The 15882-nt window shown below is 43.1% G+C and overlaps 1 protein-coding gene across 22 annotated transcripts in view; it reads right to left on the bottom strand.

The window, feature by feature from the left end:
- The window catches only part of nfixb (nuclear factor I/Xb), a 134373-nt gene that overhangs the window by 26876 nt on the left and 91615 nt on the right, over positions 1 to 15882 (bottom strand). For all 22 annotated transcript variants that reach the window (XM_038693115.1, XM_038693129.1, XM_038693178.1 and 19 more), the window contains 3 exons: positions 3642 to 3707; positions 1649 to 1723; positions 228 to 348 (listed from right to left, as the gene is read on the bottom strand). In XM_038693115.1, the coding sequence (XP_038549043.1) occupies positions 228 to 348; positions 1649 to 1723; positions 3642 to 3707 (262 nt within the window). The remainder of the gene's footprint in view (positions 1 to 227; positions 349 to 1648; positions 1724 to 3641; positions 3708 to 15882) is intronic.

A 15882-nucleotide genomic window follows, 5' to 3' on the forward strand; every position in this document is an offset into this window, starting at 1 on the left:
GGACAGATTGGTGGGAAAAATGAGAGGGAATGAGAAGGATCAGCAGTGAAGAAGGAAAACGGGGGAGAAAAGAGCGAAAGAAATACCACAATCAAAAAGCAGAGCCAGCTAAGCATAAAGAATACAGCAGTGTTGAGAGGTTAAAGAATTCAGAAATGAATATTAGTACACACAAAAAGTTCATTTTCAGCAGATTTTGGTGTTTGTATGTGTGCATGTATGTGTACCTGGTGGAGGGGGTGGAGGTGATGGATCGCCGCCCCAGGGTCACTTGGTTGATATTGTAGTAGCCAGGGCTGTCCAGGTCAGCCAGGGAGAAGTTGGGGCCGGTCGCTGTAGCCACAGGGGCTGAGTTATGCGCACACACACACACACACACACACACACGCACACACACGCACACGCACACACACACACACACACACACACACACACACACACACGCGCGCACACACACACACACACACACACACACACACACACACACACACACACATCATATAGAATAATGTCAGAAAGTGTGTAACTACATTCTGTAATCAATAATTTATTTTCTTAAAGGATTAGGCTGGTGTTATTCTATCCTACATTACATTGGTGTAGAGATGGCAATGTTGGTCTGTTGGTAGGTCGGTCACAAATTTGGATTAAACTGAAATATATCAAAAAACTTTTGGATAGACTGCCGTTCAGTTTGCATTCATGGTCTCCAGAGGATGAGTCCGAATGACTTTGGATTCACTTATCCTGTGAACATCCCCTAAAGGATTGGCACAGCCTTTTATACAGACACTTCCCTCCACAGGATGAATCCTCCTGACTTTTGTGATCCACTGACTTTTCATATGGTGCCATAATCAGAAGCAGGTTGGTGTCCTGGTGTTTAGGCTATTATTAGCTGTCCTGACATCAGACTGCTTCTGATTATGTTTTTGAAGTCAAACCGAAACCTTGACTGGAATGGAATGCTTCTGTCCCTTTTTTTGAGTAATCTTACTCTTATTTTATATATGTTAAATATGTCCTGCCATCTCTCAGAACTTTCTGACTGACCCATTGGTTTCTATTGAAGATGTCAAGTTTTGCAAACTGGTCAAAAATATATAATTACATAAGAAAAGTGCCACAGTAATGTCTAAATGAGTAGGCCCCTGTAGTTATAAGTAAATAACATACAAACAAACAGAAATAAATTGTAGTTTTTGTTGGGAACTGTTTTCAGCTGTGGATTAATCCACATTTGGTGCACTAGTGAATATTTATAGCAGCAGGACCGTAAATGCGGGGGTGAGTCAAAATAAACCACAGTGTGTGTGTGTTGACTGTTTTAAGTTTTTGAACAATAGCTCTACAGCACAGAGGAATATCAAGCTTTGAGCTCACAGACAATACTTGTCATTAGAATCAATTCATTTTTGTTTACAACATGAAAAATATACAGTAACACCAACTGTATCCTTAAAACACTAATTAATTCCTTAAAAGTAAGTTCTCCCAACAAAAAAAGTTTGTTACTTGGTGTATGAAAGCTGCTGCCAAGTGTAATTTCACTATTAAGATATTTTAACAAAGTGATTGTATGGAGTGTACACTGAAGGACAGGGAGTGTGTGTTGTCTATGTAGAGATTGACTACAGCTGCGACTCACTCTGCGACACGCGGACCAGCTCGGCAACGTTCCACACCCCTGAAGTCACAAAGCAGTCCTGGAAACTCAAGTGGCCTGGGTAAACGGGAGAGAAAGAAGAGCATGTGAGAGCGGACTGCATACACCAAACATGCAAAAAATGACGTGTAAACAGACACACACATGCAGACAGACATATCAGTATACACACACACACACGGAGAGGGAGCTGATAAACACGTGTTCATTTCATGTCTTTGGCCATCAACTCTGTCAGATCTGACTGATGATGATACACTGTACTCAACAAAGTTATTGCTGAGATCTGAACACAAAGACATCGCTACAACAAAGTCGCCGTGTGCAGACGGGTTGTAAACAAGCCAGATTATCTATCTTTTAGGTAAAACCCAAAGTGAGCTCATCACTATGGCAAGTACAATAGGTAAAGGTTGAATCAGGAAATTGGTGTACAAACTGTGATGGATGTTTCCAATGGGAAGTCTTTTGACTGTTCACCTATGTTTTAGCTTGCAAAAAAGCTTTGGCTAATCTGGGGATTTTGTTTAAAACCTTTACAATGGTCTCTGACTGCTTGTCTTTCTTGCGCTGTCTGACTTCTTTTTTAGCTATGTCCCAGTGTTCCCAGATTGTAGCGAGTACAAATAACACCATCATTACTGATAAGAATGATGGCAAAACATATAAAAAGAAGAGCTGAGTTGTAATAATCCTTGTTAACCCTTATATCTAACCATCAACCCCTAACTTGAATTTATGCCTAAATCTAACCTCAATTTTAGTTTTAAACCTAAATACTTGTCCCCACATTATTCTGACTATAATCATATATATTTTCATATTAAGGATTGGATCACATGACTGCTTGTGTGTAAAAGGGTTCGCTTGTAGCGACGAACCAACAGAATTATTACCTGAACGTGCAGTTTCTTAGTCCCCCAGTTTAGCATCTTTCAGCTCAACAGCCCAGACATTTACTGTTTTGGTTTACTCTCTAAAAACCCTCAATACACTCACTGTGGAATATTTAGCAGCTAAGGAGCCAAATATCTTTCTCACGACATCAAAGAGACCAAAAACAGAACTATATTTGCCAGGTGACCAGAAGCATGAGTACAAGTGAATGCTAATATAGCTCTGTGTCAACTGGATGGCTGCACTGTGTTCACAGTTTGTTTCTGATCCCTCCATTTTGCCAAAACATCAGTTTGACCACTGAAGGTCTAACTCCAAAATTAATTGCTAACTCCTTTCCCTTAACCCTTAGCCTAGCCTTCACATTATGCTGTCTTTTCCTAAACCCATTATGAAGGCCTACATTTGTGAGTGAATAAACTAGCTAAAATCGTCAAAATTGTCAGAATTATCCAAAGCTGGACGGAGGATAGAGGTACAAAAGCACACACACACCTCAGTCTCAACTGTGAAAATAAAGTAGGTGCCTAGTGTGCCCTGAAGTTCTGTTAGTTCCCCAAGCAAGGTTTTTCAGATCTATGCGGTGTGTGTTTAAATGACACTTCCTCCCTCCTTCATTGCATCCTTCTCTCTATCTGTCCATCCCTTCTTTAACCCCCCTCCCCATCCTATTTTTTTTTCAAACCCCCTTTCACTTTTCTCCTGTTCTCCATCTCTCTGTCTCATTCGCTTCATCCCATGGCGCATGAGGTCAGTGCTCAGTTCGGCAGCGGCCATGTGGTTCCCATCTTCCAATAACGTCAGTGTGATTTATGAGTGGCCCGCCACAATCCCAGCACAACCCCCACGCTACAGTACCATCAGCTTTCCTTACCATAATAAACTTAGACCCAACTCTGGCGGTACACACTCGCACACAGAGAGGCCTGTATGTAGGGGTGGTGTATGTACACAGTGTGTGTGCATGTGTGTTACCGTCTGTATCAGAGTGATGTAGGCATGTAGGCACAGGTATGTCAAATATTTTATGCACGCATATGTGTGTGTGTGTGCAAACGGGTCATACTCATAAACTAACCATTTGGTGGGGGCTTGACGTCTGCATCTCCTTGCTGGTTTGTGTTGTCTGATTGTCCTGATTGTTCTGAGGGAAAAGAAAAAAGAGAAAGAGAGACGGTTAGTGAGGTGGACAGATGTATGGACACTACCCAAGGTGAGGGAGCAGGTTAGCATCATGGGGAACTCGTCATAAAATCGATGGGAAATGGCGCCTTCTTTCATTCTTTCCACGTAAAAGACACAGACATGGGGCTGAGATAAAAGTTAGCCGCATTTTTCCGCTCAGGTTGAACTTCAGTTGAAAGCCATAAAATGGCAAATCAAAACGTTAATATCCTAACTTCTGAAGTCCGTCACTGTGGGAAAATGTACATTCTAGACTTACTGGGAAAAGTGTCAAAAGACAATTCAGTTTCGAGTGTCATTTAGACTTGTTCTTTTTAGCTTTCTATAGCTCTCTTTCAGGAACTCCCACCCATTCAAACATACACACACACTATTTTAGTGAAGGCCTTAGACAAAGTAGGTTGAGTAAAGTGCTAGATGTCCTAAGAAACCTCAGCTTTCCACTGCTGACTTGTAAGCTGAGGGGTACTTTAGGGGTAAAGTGTACATTTCTGGGTTTCGAGGATTTTTTGGAGTGGGTCTCCTGTTTGAGTTTACTTTGACAAAACCACTTTTCTCTCTTTCTATACCTTTTTCTCCCCGAAGGACATAACATACATGCTGTTTTAGTAAAGGCCTTTGAAAGAGTACGTTGGGTTAAGTGTTAAAGGTCCCAAGAAACCTCAGCTTCTCACTGCCACTTTGTAACTTGAGGGCTAATGTACTTAGGGTTCTAGGCATTGTTTGGATTGTATCTCTAGTGTGTGTTTACCTTAACATCTATAGGGGCAGGAAGGCAGAGAGCTGCCTGCTTCAGCTAGTTTTGTTTGGCCCGCTGGCTACCATTCTTCCTCTGATGCGTAATGCAGCCTTGTAGAGTTTTATGGTTGTATCATATATACCATTCAGGCCAATTACCCCACAGCACTGAAGCTTTAAGGCCGTCCTGGGCCAAGTCTCCTTTGCCAGAACGTGGCCCCCTTGCAGCCAGTAATAAGCCCCCCAATCTCAACATTTTCTAAGCCCAAATCAGTGTCCTAATCTTGGGTGGCATTAGTGGACGACATGCCAGCAAACTGCTGCACTATTCACCCTGTCTGTGAGTTGCCAAAACCGAGAAAACAAAAAGAAACAAACAAAATAACCTCATCACTCTGGGTCGAAGAGAAGACGGGAAGACACACAAGGATAGAGTTTCTATTTTCCCGCAACACTTTCCCCCCGTTCTGAGGAAGTGAGAGTCCATCTTTACATCTTTCTCCCTCAATTCCTCTCATACTCGTTCTGTCTCTGCATCACTTTCTCTCTCGTGCTGTCGCTCTGTGGAATCCTGGCAGCCATCTTAGCGCTTGGCAGCCATCTTAGCTTTGGCGGTACGAATGCATTCCTGCTAGCTGACGGCACACACACACACACACACACACACACACACACACACACACACACACACGCAGACACACATGCTTACAAAGCACACTCACTCTCACAAACAGACCCAATGGTCTTAAAGATAAAAAGACCTACAGAGGATATGCAATGCAAATAGAGTCAGGATAAAACCACGGGGTTGTTTGTCTGCAATCCTGCAAGTGACGTGTTGCCTGCCCAATAGCATGTTACAGAGAGTGTATGAGTTTAATAAAAAAGAGATGATCACAGATGTCAAACACTCTCATAAAGTATAAGGAAGGATGGAAACAGGAAAATAAGGGAATCATTCAAGGCACATAAGGTGATCATGTAAGATGAACCAAGAATAAAAAAAGCCTGAGGCCTTTCTTATCGCGGTGGTGCTCACCCCGACAATCCTAATCGTGCATTTCACTACAAGCACAAATCGTTAAAACCTTTTAAACCTTTGTGCCTCTGAAAAATCCCTCTTACACTATGTGACAGTTTCCAAGCCAAAATTCCGTGCCTTGTTGTCATGACAACAGGGATGGCACACCGCAGTTAAAGTCCCTAATGGTGAGTGGTTGTTGAAGCCTGTGTGTGCATGTGTCGCTGTTTGGCCTGGCAATTAGTTCGAATGAAGATAATAATATAGCCTACTGGCATGGGCTCAATGTGTTGTTTTTCTTGTATTTCTTGGCACCAAACCGACTGGCGGCCGCTATGCTACACTATAAGGAGGTTGACTTTTCAACATATCAGTCTTTCAGCAGTTTAAAGTGTTAAATCCACTCCAGTTACCAAACTGGATCTTCCAAAAGTTGGCTTTAATAACTTCTCTGGTTCCTTGGCAAAATGTGAGCTGAAACCGATCTTTAAAAGTTGTTACAGGGTGGGGTGGTCATGGCGCATAGATAAGATGCTTGCCTTGTGGGAGACCCAGGTTCGGTTCCCACTGTGAGACATCCACCATTGTGTCCCTGTCCACTTAACCTCACGCCTCCTTGCAGAGGCGTGCGACCTCTGACATGTATAGCAATTGTAAGTCGCTTTGGATAAAAGCGTCAGCTAAATAAATAAATAAATGTTACAAATGTTCTAAAATTGTAAAAGATGGGCATAATCATTCATTACTTGAGAAGTGGTGTGATGAAGCTTAAGACATTTAAAACAAAAAGTTGTTCATATCAATTACATGGATAAAGTTGCACACTGCCATTTAAGTCCAATGATCTGATCTAGAATGAGTTTTCTTGACTGTTTCATTTGAAGGGTTTTAGAGCCCTGGAGAGGTGAAAGCATGCTGTATGTCACAAACAAAGCAAAATAACAAAATTTTATATATGTCAATTTTCTTTTTGGGACCTCTTGGAAGGATCCTGAGTCCTATTTACCTACAGGTTCATGATGATGGTCAAATTAAAACTCTTTTTGGCCACTTGGGGGCAGCAGAAAGAAGCTGACTGTTTAGGTTGGCTAACATGTTAGAAAATGTTTTTTCTACATCCAGTGGATACAAAGCAACTGACTTGTATTTCCAACAGGCGAATTCAAGGTCCAATATTCACTCTCCTTTTAGTTCTATTTATGATCTTCACCAACTTTAATTGCTAAACGCTTTACTATGTTCACCTGCTAGCCGCTAACCACATGGCAGAGCATTTTCTCCAAAAACTGCTGCCTACTACTAGTAGCTACTGATATTGCCTGTTTTGGTCGAGAAACAAGGCTGATGAGAGCTGTGAGAGTAAAGAGAGAATCAAAACAGCATGTTGCATCCAGGAAAATCAAAACAATGAACAGAAAGATGCTAAAACAGTCCATGGAACTGAAGGAAAGCGCAGAGTCAGATGGTAATTCTCTGTGGGTTTGTCACTATGAGCGGCACCTGTCATATTACTCAGTCGTTTGACTCATGTTTCAAATAAAAATAATTGAAGTGCTGCTTTAAGGAGCACCTACCCTACTTGGTTTGTTGTGATATTTAGTTTAGTTTAGACTCCCAAACTCTCTTTTTTCTTTCTATATTATTCCTGTGACTTCTAATACTGAGTGGCAGAAATGAGTAAAGATCAAACTTCAAACCGCCGCTGAATCTCTGAAGAGAAAGAAGCAACTCTGTGTTGAAGAGGTCTGCCGCCATGATTTTTTATATATTTGCAATCAATACAAATACACACCATCTATCCATCAACCTCGGTGAGGTAACATAACACAAGACGTACTCTGGAGAGACTGAAATATACGTGTGTTAATATGGATGCCTACTCCCCCCACACACACACAGACACACACTCAACAACACCCAGGTGTGACACAGTATGTAACCACATGAGCAGTTACAGTGTGTGGTCCAATGCTTGCATGCATGGAACAAACATGGACACACATGCCTCTGAATCACAAACATGCTCTTGCTTGCGCACACACACACACACACACACACACACACACACACACACACACACACATTTAAACACAGATGAATCACCCTTATCTCCTGCACACAGTCGCCCCAAGGCCCCCTGCACACGCCCTGCCAGAGATAATACAGCACACACACACACGCCATCAAATATATCATGCTATCACTCTAATCACACACACAAAGACACACGCACACAGAGAGAGTTCATTTTGTTTCTTGGTCAGTATGCTGATACACACCTGCAGCGTGTACACAAAAGTTAACACTAGCTATACATTTGTCACACTGCAGATGCAGACAGAGGCCAGTAACTCACACCCAGGCTAATGTACACACACACTCAGAATCACACTTACTTAATCACTCCATTCATCATAGGCACAGACACAAAAACAACACACCACCACACATTCTCTCTCTCACACACACACACACACACACACACACACACACACACACACACACACACAACTGGAAATCATTAAGAGACACTTGAATGTAAAATTACATACACATGCTCACTCGCTTGCTACACAGGCGGCCATTGCCAGCGCTAATGGACTCATTTACTGTGCACACATTCATATACGAGTGCGCACTGCTCACACAGGCACTTTTTATTTTGCTAATTTACCGAGTAGCTTAGAGTGTTTATTTGTGCATCACAAGCGCACAGGCCCTTTGTAATCTAATGGGCACTAAGTGAAGAGGATTTTTCAGATTCATAAAAATCAACATCACCGGTCCAACACTGGAGATAAAATGTAAACTTAAGGACAGCAAGCATATACATTTTCATAAATACGTTTTCTCATTTCTTGTTTTCAGTGATCTATCACAACAACATAAGATGGAAATGTAATATGCACCAACTACACCTTCCCTCAAACCAGTAACTCATCACATGCTTTAATATATCACACTGTGTCTCTCCTGCTCTTGTTCTATAAAATCTGAAAAACAAAGAATTTCCCCAGACCAGATAAATGCACACTAACAGAGACCCACAGGCTCTCTCTCTCTCTCACACACACACACACACACACACACACACACACACACACACAGCTGATGGCAGATGAATGAATGAGGGGGACAGCGCAATGAGCAAAGTGCTTAAGCACAACAAACTGCTACGGTTCAGTGAGCTCCAACTGCACTACAGCAGCAGAGCCTTTTAAGGATAATTTCCGTTTATTAAAGCATGGGTTTTATTTTTGTAGTTTCTACAGGTAACAATAACAATAGACTGACTAAAGTAAAGATCTGGGAACACAGAGTTATTGCTAAAAAGAAGTCGGTCTCGGCAAAGAACACGTCAGATAGGACACCAGCACATTTAAATTTCCAATTGACTAAAAAATGTCCAATTGACTATCTCTTCTTTCTTAAAACCGCTGCTGAAATGCCCTTGAGCAAAGCGGTGGTGCTCTGACTGCTAAGTGAAGCTGCTGAGGGACAGCAGTAGAAGACTGCAGCGGTAAAAGTAAGCTGCTATCAAATGTGAACATGATACAGGCCATGTGTAAATACATGCACAGATTCGACTGTCAGTATAGCCGCAGTCTACAGCCATGACCACTTTGACTCTGCGTCTCTGTCTCCACCCTCAGTGTGCTGTGTCATTTAAGGATAGCTCCCCAGACATGGTTCAGTTCACAGTCAAATGATAGGGGCCTCTTCCTCCTACCACTCGGGAGCTCTGCGGACAAATCTACCACTGTTCTCTCCCTCTTCATCTCTGTCTCGCCTCTACCGCTCCCTTTTCTCCTCATTCTGTAACCCCCCCACTCCACCTCCTCTGCTCGGCAGCGTCCCTGACTTCTGGTTCTGTCCATATGAGTTGTGGCGTTTAGGCATGCAGGCCCAAACCCTGTCATGCCTGGTGGAGTGTGTGGGTACCAGCTGCAGCTAATACTCAGTGCTCTGGGTTAATGTGGGAATGCAGCTGTGGTGTTGCGTCCATACATCTCTAGATGTGGCAGGGGGGTTGCAGCGCACATGCATATGGAGATATATATACAGAAATACTAAATATAATGTAGCATGTATGCTTGGCTTCATGCTGACGGAGGATGGATGTAAAGCAGACGGCGTACGGGCAAACTGCACGGACTGACTTGCATATATACAAGAGTTTGTTTGAGTTCAAGTGTGTGTGGCTGCGCAGTCTCACCCACTCTCTCCACCCCCACCCTCCACCCTCCACCAGCCCTTGGATAAAGAAACCGAACAGCCTCCCCAATTGGGTTTCGCTTAAGAGGTTTATCGGTATGTTGCTAAACATTCTGACCTTTTTTTTTAATCTTTAATGCGCTTAAAATGTTCCAAACCCTCCTAATCCCCACGGCTATCCCACACAGATGTTCATTCGGCTCTTTTATTGGACTTCATTTCAAACCTCTTTTTTTCCTTCTTCTCCTCCTCCTCCTCCTCCAACACCTCCTTCATCCCTCTTCTCCCCTCTCTGTTTTCATTCGCAGATTTGTTTCCGGTTCTCCAAACCCCGTCCGCTTCAATCATCTACAAGCAAATCTCTTCCCGACCCTGGTCTTTAAGCCAGTGGTTCTTATTGGACACAGCAGCATTCGTGGAGTAGTTGACAGTTTATCTGTCCCAGGAATGACCCTAGCTCACTGTGATTTCACCATTAGGTTGAGAGAAATGAACACAGTTGTGACAGGAGGCCACTTTCTCCAAAGGTGCCCCTGAATATTGCATGGGAATTTGTTTCATTAGATAACGTACATAATAACAGGGGAGCAAATCACATTGTGGTTACACTGTGTTCCTGCTGAGCCATTAGGACATCTGGAAGAGCAGCCTCAGCCGCTACACAACTCAGTCATCCACTTTGACTTTATCCTTTCTATTCCTTTCAGTTATCTTTGTTTTTGTCATATTTAGAAGGGCGTTCTAATGCTGGGGATGAAGATAAAGTCTGATGCTGTTCCACTGCAAGGGTGTACATTTGGTTTTTAGATGCGGGGGACACAATGCAGTCCAAAAATAACAACAACATAAAAACATTAAAAAGAGATCAAATTAAAATGTACTGTTCACTTAAAATCATGTTCACTGTTGTTTAATGCTTACTTTACATCCATGTCCTATTCAAACGTTTTCAAAGGAGAATATTAACTGTAATATTAAAAAAAACAGATTTTCTTCTGTCCAAAAAACGTGCGGGGGGAGGTGAAAGTACTTTTTATGCCCTGAATAGTATCAGCAGGTATTTCCTTCAAGCTCCATCTGTTGCCAACAACCACCACCAAGAAGGCAGGGCAGACTTAACCCAGGGCAAACAATGTTTTACAGGGCACTTGTCGCCCCACTCTGCTGTTCATTAAATGCATTGCTCTGAGCGCGTGGTAACAATTGAAGGTGATTCAGGTGAGCGTGTCAACATTGTTATGACCTTTTCTCTTCACTCATCCAGACTTTGGCTGCCGGACAGTCAGTGAACAATGTTTAGAGAGATTTTAGTAAGTAAACCAACCTTAAACACTAAAAGTTAGGGGGACAAAATAGGATTTTATGAAGTCAGGTGGGCATACCAAATGAAGGATTATTATTGCATTAGTTGGTAAAAACTGATTCTTAAAGCCTCTCTGAGCTATAGGTGAAACTCATCCACTCACAGTTACTTCAACACTGAATCCCATTAAACATCTGTGTGAAATTTTGCCATAATTAATATATCAATTCTTCAGTTAAGGCCAAAAACGTTTTTGTCAAGGTCATTAGAGGTCACAGTGAGCTTGACCTTTCTTGACCAGTCAAAAGTGTCGGCATTTCATTGTCCAACTGTGAAATGTAGTAATCAATTCTTGAGTTATGGCCATAATATGTCTTGTGAGGAGCCGGTCACATTGACCTTTGACTGCCCACTAATCACTTCATCACTGAGTCCAAATGGACGTCTCTGCCAAATTTGAAGAAGTTCTTTCAAGGCATTCAAAAGAGCTGGACGGACAACGCAGAGGGATAAAAATCGATGCTGAATTTGAGTGACTTATGTCGGCACATGTTGTCCATGTTCAGGTTTGTAGTGAAAAACAGCCTGCATCCTTCTAAAAGCACCCCACATTCTGTGACTGGAGTAATGGCCCATTAACTGTCAATGAAGCAGCTCATTTTTGCTTACAACTCAAGACTGAGCTTTCAAAGACTAAAGGAATAAGACTGGGCTTTCTGTTTTAGGATGGATTTTCCCTTCCGCTATTTTTGGCGCTTTCCTGGGAAGTTTATTTGACTTCCAAATCCACACCCTACCTATTAAACCAGCAGCTTCAAATGCTGGCAATTCCTCCAACACTATGGTGGTGTCAACAAAATAGCAGCTACAGGCTCTTAGGCTTGCAAATGCCCATCTTTTCGATCCACTGAAACGGCAACCTAAGTCTATATAATCAATCTTTGTTCCCACATTCATTGGAAAAGTGACAATAGTGCATAGTTCACTGAATGCCTGCTATGTAACTCTATGTGACAGCACAGCATGGGGCGATGTGATTAATTGTGAAATGTGTTTCTGTGCTGGTAGTGCTGAAGTGAGAATGTGTGGGCGTGAGACTATAAATACATCAGTTGGTGGCTATGGATTTGTGTGATTGTGTCTTATATACATTTATGATAGTGTATATGTGCAAATATTTCTGGAGAGCACATGTTGAGGCACAGTTGGAGATAAGCGTGTAAACATCTGTGACAGACAGGCTGAGCATCGGAGTGTGGGAGGGAGACAGCGTTGTTTTTTAAAAACACGTAACATGCGTGTGCACCAGCATGTAGAGCGGCTCGTGGGAGTATTTGCACGTGCGTGCTCCCCGTGACTCCGTGTCTATATGTGGGAAAGTTCAATAAATTGAGAGAGAGATAATTCTGCGTTAGATGCACATCTGTGTTTTTTGTTGTGTGTGTGTGTGTGTGTGTGTGTGTGTGTGTGCTGCGTGGCCGCCTGGCCCGAGCCCTGTGCCAGCAAGGAGCAGGTGTGGGGAGGCAGCCCTGCATTGCCCGTTGCCCATCTGCGTGGCCGTCTGTGTGCCGCCTGCGCCCTCTCTGTGCCAACGCCACACAGAGCCGGGGAGCCAGGGGGTGAGAGGGGGGTGAGAAGGGGTGAGAGGGGCCTAAAGGGAATCAACCATGGGAGAGAGAGGAGGGCAGGGGGTAGAAGGATGGAGGGGTGGGGGCGGCTGGCTGGCTGCCCATGTATGCACCCCCCCCCCCCCCTCTCCCTCTGCCCTGTTTCTTTTATCTTTTATCTGTGCCTATGCTGATGAGCTGTGATGTACAGGGAGAGATTGACAGGGAGGGAGGAAGAGAGAGACAGACATAGCAAAGTCTCTTTGCTACCCGGCTTGTTCTCAGGACAGAAAAGTGCTTTCTGTACAGCAAAAAATCAGGCTAGTGTTGAGAGCTCTGACCGTCACTGTCAGAAAATAACTTCCCCTCCTCGCGTCTTCACTTTAAAGCTCTCTATCCAAACATTCACATTAAACTGAAAATGCATAGGGAGAGGTGTCATTGCTCCATTTGGCCAGCAGATGTCACTTGTTGGCAGTGGGGGCACAAGCAGCACCACATGCTAAAGAAATCTGCCTTTCGCAGGGGGAAGAGAGAGCAGTGGGAAAGATTTCAACAGGGCTGCCATGGCTTTAGCGAGAAGGGAGGGGAGGTTGGGGTTAGAGCTGAAAGCTCTCTGGCATAGCTTGCTTCAGTCAAAATTCCTACCAACTTATAAAATAGCTGTGGCTCCAAAGAATTAACTCAAAATTTCTACAGAAATTCGTCAGTATTTTTCACATTGGACTGGATGTTAGATTTGAACAGTTCTCAAAAACTTAAAGAGGAGATCACTGTTTTTAGAGTGTGTTTCTGATCACATCCCCGAAAAATACTTCATTTTCAAGTCACAGCTGGCCTGACAACACGACACGGACAATACACACATGCTGTAAAACACTTAAGACACTGGCAGGCTTGTTTAAACTGCACTGATGATTGTGTATATTTGTACGTGTAGAAATGATGTGTAGGTTTCATACAAACAGAACTGAGTATAGAATGTATAGCAGTGAGGTCCACAGCTCTGCGTAAAAGACAGGAGCCACCCTGTGGTACTCCCACATTATCCATGTTGTGATATATATGTGTGTGTGTGTGTGTGTCTGTGTGTAGCAGGGCCTGGGCACAAGTGGGAATCATGTGATACCAGTCTTTGGCAGGGAACAAGGGAGGGAGATAGAGAATGAGGAAGGGGGGAGGGATATAGGGAAAAAAAGCAGAAAAAAAGGGAAGAGAGACAGACAGAGGAGAGAAGTGGAGACAAGAAAAAGACAGAAAAGAAGTGAATGAGAGAGGAAGAAAGGGGGGGGTTGGGGGTAGGGGGGGAGTGATCGACTGAGAAAGAGGGGGAGAGAGAGGGAGAGGAAGGGGGGGCTTGAGGGGGATTGTGAGAGCTGTGGGAACGTTTTGCCTCGCCAAGAAAGACGTGAGCAGAGAGAATAAAAGAAGGAATAAGAAAGAAAGAGAGACTTGTTGGCAGAGCAGAGGAGGAGAGGAGGGTACAAGGGGGAGTGAAAGCAGTGTACAGTGGGCACCAGCTAGGGAGCTGACACGATCAAACCCAGCACTACAGGGGAGACGCGGAAAAGCAAACACACACACACACAACGCCACAGCCACCAAGAGGCAGCAGCATCACTTTTTAACAAGGCAATTATTCTGAACTGAACTACTCACAGTCCTCCCGCCATTAATAAGTCTCACACACATGACCATGAATGTGTGTGCTATGATCCAGGCCTATGGTTGACAGGGAGATCGTGGAAACCTGCCACTCAAACCAGGAGTCTGTGTGTGTGTGTGTGTGTGTATTTTGTGGACTGTACAGGGAGCTGAGAGCATGACCTTGTGACCTTTTTGGCTAAGCGTTTTTATCACTATTCCCTACTGTGTCAGTTCCCCTTGGGACAATATCTCAGCACCATGCTCAGTGGACAAGATCGTCTGGCTTTCAGAGCAAGCGAGGAGCAATAATACTATATTCGAGGCAGGAATACTAACAGGGCAAAGCGGGCAATGGCCCTGGGTCAAAGCCCTACATTCACTAAATCTTTGTTGGTTTGTGGTAATTGGTAACTGGTTTGTACAAATTGGTTTGGGAATATGAACTGAAAGGACAAGAACTTTAAAGCTACTCCAATCAATATTTTTTTTATTAACAGTTGAACTTATGATAACATGCAATGCGAAAGCTTTCGCTCGTAGTGACAAAGCCACAGTGAATTATCACTTGATTGCACTTTCAATTAGCTCTTTTGAGTCTTTGTGTTTTGTAGTACGGCCCTCAACTTTACTGTTTTGGTTCACCATCACGGCTCTCATCAACATCATTTACAACAGCAGTAGATAGCTTTTGGCAAAAAAGCTCTAAAAACCCACTGTACACTACCTGCTTAGCACCAAACGGTAGATAGCCAAATTTGGCGGCTAGCTGGTGGACATAGTGGATCATTTAGCAGCTAAAGAGCAATATATTTCTCTCCTCACGAGATGGTGGAGTTCAAAACAGAGCTGAAAGGAGTGAGAATATTTGACTTAAATTTGTCAGTTTGAGTGAAACACGACTCCAAATGAATTCAAATGTTGTTCTGTGTCTGCGCAATCTGTGAATAAATGTACTTACAGTAGATGAAGTAGAGCTGGACAATATGATTGAAATCATCGTCATTATATTTTCCAGTATATACCACCATAAAAAAATGCATGCCAAATCACTGAATTGTATTCCACACCTCCACATTAAATGAGCCCAAACATTTCATATGTGTAAATCAAAAATTTCAATTGCTAACTTTATTGAATCGTCTTCCAGTCCGACAGTAATGGTATACTAGGCACGAGGAGATTTAAAGCTGAAAGGGTTTAACGTTGTGTGCATGCTTAAAGACAACTGTATATTTTGACTGCATGACACTTGAAGCCAGACTTTACTTTCAGGCTTCAAATGTCATTTGAAAAGTGTGCAGGCAATATTCACATCATAAATGGATGCCATCATGAAAGAGCATTATGTCACTCTTCTCCCATTTTCACATAATGTCAACAAAATATTATTCAAATTACAAGACAACACTGTTTGCATCACACCCTTCAGTCTGATCCAGCCTGGGCCAGAAAACACTAACGATTTATTTTGGGTTTTTTGAACTATGCAAATAAATGCTCCCAAATCTATCTGGGGCTTGGAGGACGTGTTTTATGAGGGTTGTAAAACTCCACACAAACACATAAAGCGGGCCTGTAAAAATAATGTGTGCTCTGCATAAAT

Source organism: Micropterus salmoides, unplaced genomic scaffold (assembly GCF_014851395.1).
Source record: "Micropterus salmoides isolate LMB-PRFRI ecotype aquatic unplaced genomic scaffold, ASM1485139v1 Ms_hic_scaffold_10, whole genome shotgun sequence".
In the NCBI taxonomy this organism is placed as follows: domain Eukaryota; kingdom Metazoa; phylum Chordata; class Actinopteri; order Centrarchiformes; family Centrarchidae; genus Micropterus; species Micropterus salmoides.